This window comes from Frankliniella occidentalis, unplaced genomic scaffold, assembly GCF_000697945.3.
Source record: "Frankliniella occidentalis isolate FOCC.00 unplaced genomic scaffold, Focc_3.1 Scaffold85, whole genome shotgun sequence".
NCBI classification, from domain to species: domain Eukaryota; kingdom Metazoa; phylum Arthropoda; class Insecta; order Thysanoptera; family Thripidae; genus Frankliniella; species Frankliniella occidentalis.
This window is the reverse complement of record NW_026267214.1, coordinates 766,756-768,698: the sequence shown is the minus strand read 5'-3', so window position 1 is coordinate 768,698 and position 1,943 is coordinate 766,756. Positions and strand designations below refer to the sequence as shown.

The 1,943-nt window shown below is 63.1% G+C and overlaps 1 protein-coding gene across 2 annotated transcripts in view; it reads left to right on the top strand.

Annotated features, from left to right (window-relative positions):
* LOC113217723 (uncharacterized) overlaps window positions 1–1,943 on the top strand; it is a 124,506-nt gene that overhangs the window by 119,723 nt on the left and 2,840 nt on the right. For both annotated transcript variants that reach the window (XM_052269205.1, XM_052269206.1), the window contains exons 6-7: window positions 1,533–1,759; window positions 1,846–1,931. In XM_052269205.1, the coding sequence (XP_052125165.1) occupies window positions 1,533–1,759; window positions 1,846–1,931 (313 nt within the window). The remainder of the gene's footprint in view (window positions 1–1,532; window positions 1,760–1,845; window positions 1,932–1,943) is intronic.

Here is a 1,943-nt window from a genome sequence, read left to right as displayed (position 1 = left end):
TGGGGTCCTATGTGCCGGGGCCGGGGCTTGTAGTCGTGGCGGAGAGGGGGGCTCCACTGGCAAAACCGTTCCCCAGCGCGGGCCCCGCCCCGCCCCGCCCCGCCCCGCCCCGGCCCGTGGGGACCGCCACATGAGGACGCCGCCTGCGCGCATGCAAATAGCGCACGGCAATATGGGCGTGGCGGGGCGTGGCGGGGTGGAGCGGGCGCGCTCAAAGCCGGGGCCGAGGGCCGAGAGAGGCGCCTTAAACAACCCTCCACCGCCACGCGCCGCCACGCCCCTGCCGGGCGCGGTAGTAGTATTCTTTCTTACACCCAACTGCACATCCGCCTCCCCGCCGTCCGGTCCCCGCGGAGCGAGGCCGCGGCGGTGTGGGGGAGGCGGGGGAAGGGGGAGGACCCAGAGGCCACTGACGATTCCTCCGCCCATTTTTCCGTCCGGTTTGCGCCTAACAACGAAAGAGTATGTCCCTCCTTTTCTACTGGAGACAAAAGGGTTCCGTTTCGCCTCTGTCTGTGGCCATTCGTCTTGCCCTCTCCCTACCCTTTCCTCCCCATCTCTCTCCCTATCTCTCTGTCTCTCCCTGTTTTACCCCATTCTTCGTTCTCTCCCCACTTTCGCCGCACTACTTTTAGTTCTCGCGCATCAGAACGCCGTGTAAAACCACTACCCCGGACACTTTCAGCCGAGTGCGTTGCTGTTGCTGGTAGTGGGTAGTGCTGCTGCTGTGCCGGACGGATCGCATGGGTGTGTTCCACGGTTCCACAGGGTGTGAGGGAGGGAGGCGGAGGACTTGTACATGCAAGCCATCCCCCAACACATCCCCCCGCCCAGCCCCCGCAGAGCCCCACAGTGCGGCTCACGGCGTGGCCCTTGTGGCCCCACTGGGGATAATTCATTCATTAATTAGTTTGGCCCAAAGAAGCCCGTATTGAAAACTCGTCCCACCCTCGGGGATGCTGCGCCGGTCGCAGGACGGGGCAGTTGGGGGGAAGAGTGGGGGGGGGGCGTGAAAGTTACTATCCTAGGGCACGTGTTATACTAGAACTGGTAAATTATGAAGGATGCCAAAGAGGTTTCTTCTTTTATCAGGCCTGCTTGATAAGAACCTTTCCGAACTTGTGTTCTCTATCGAGGCAATCTCATCACAGACTTTGCCATCATCATATTTGTTTTCGGAACTGCAAAAGTGTACGACAGTTCTCCTAGATAAGTTACATTTTGTAATGAGTAATGTGTTAGTACTTTGGTATTTGCATGGCGAGTGTGTGTGTTGTTGGTCGTACAGCCCTGGGCCGGCGAGGCCCAGATAGCCCATTACAAGATAGTGGGGTCCTATGTGCCGGGGCCGGGGCTTGTAGTCGTGGCGGAGAGGGGGGCTCCACTGGCAAAACCGTTCCCCAGCGCGGGCCCCGCCCCGCCCGCCTCCTAGTGCCGCAGCCCTCCTGCAGCAGGGCGCCCTGAGGAGGGGTGCGCCCGCGACCTGCCACCGCACCTGCAGGTGTCGTTAACGCTGTCCTCTCTGCTCGCAGTGCGCCAGCGGTGGCCGCCCTGCCGCCTGCCCGAGTGGCTGCGCGCGCACGACACGTGGACGTCGCTCAGCAAGCACCTGCAGCTGTCGGTGGGCCTGCACAACGTGACGCTGCACCACCTGCGCGCCCACCACCGCCACCAGCTGCACCGCCACCAGCTGCACCAGGACGAGGACAACGACCTGCGCGTGCGGCCCCGGGCGAGCGGCGGCCGGCCTCAGCGCGGGGTGAGTACAGACAGAGGACGCCGATGACGGCCCCCGCCCTGTCCGCGTTGCAGCGACCTTTACCTGTTGAACCACGCGTGTCGCAGGGCCACCAGGAGACCATGACGTGCCACTCCGTGACGGAGCGCAGCGACCGGGAGGTGCAGATGGTGGTGCACGTCACGCAGGAGTGGTGAGTCTTTGT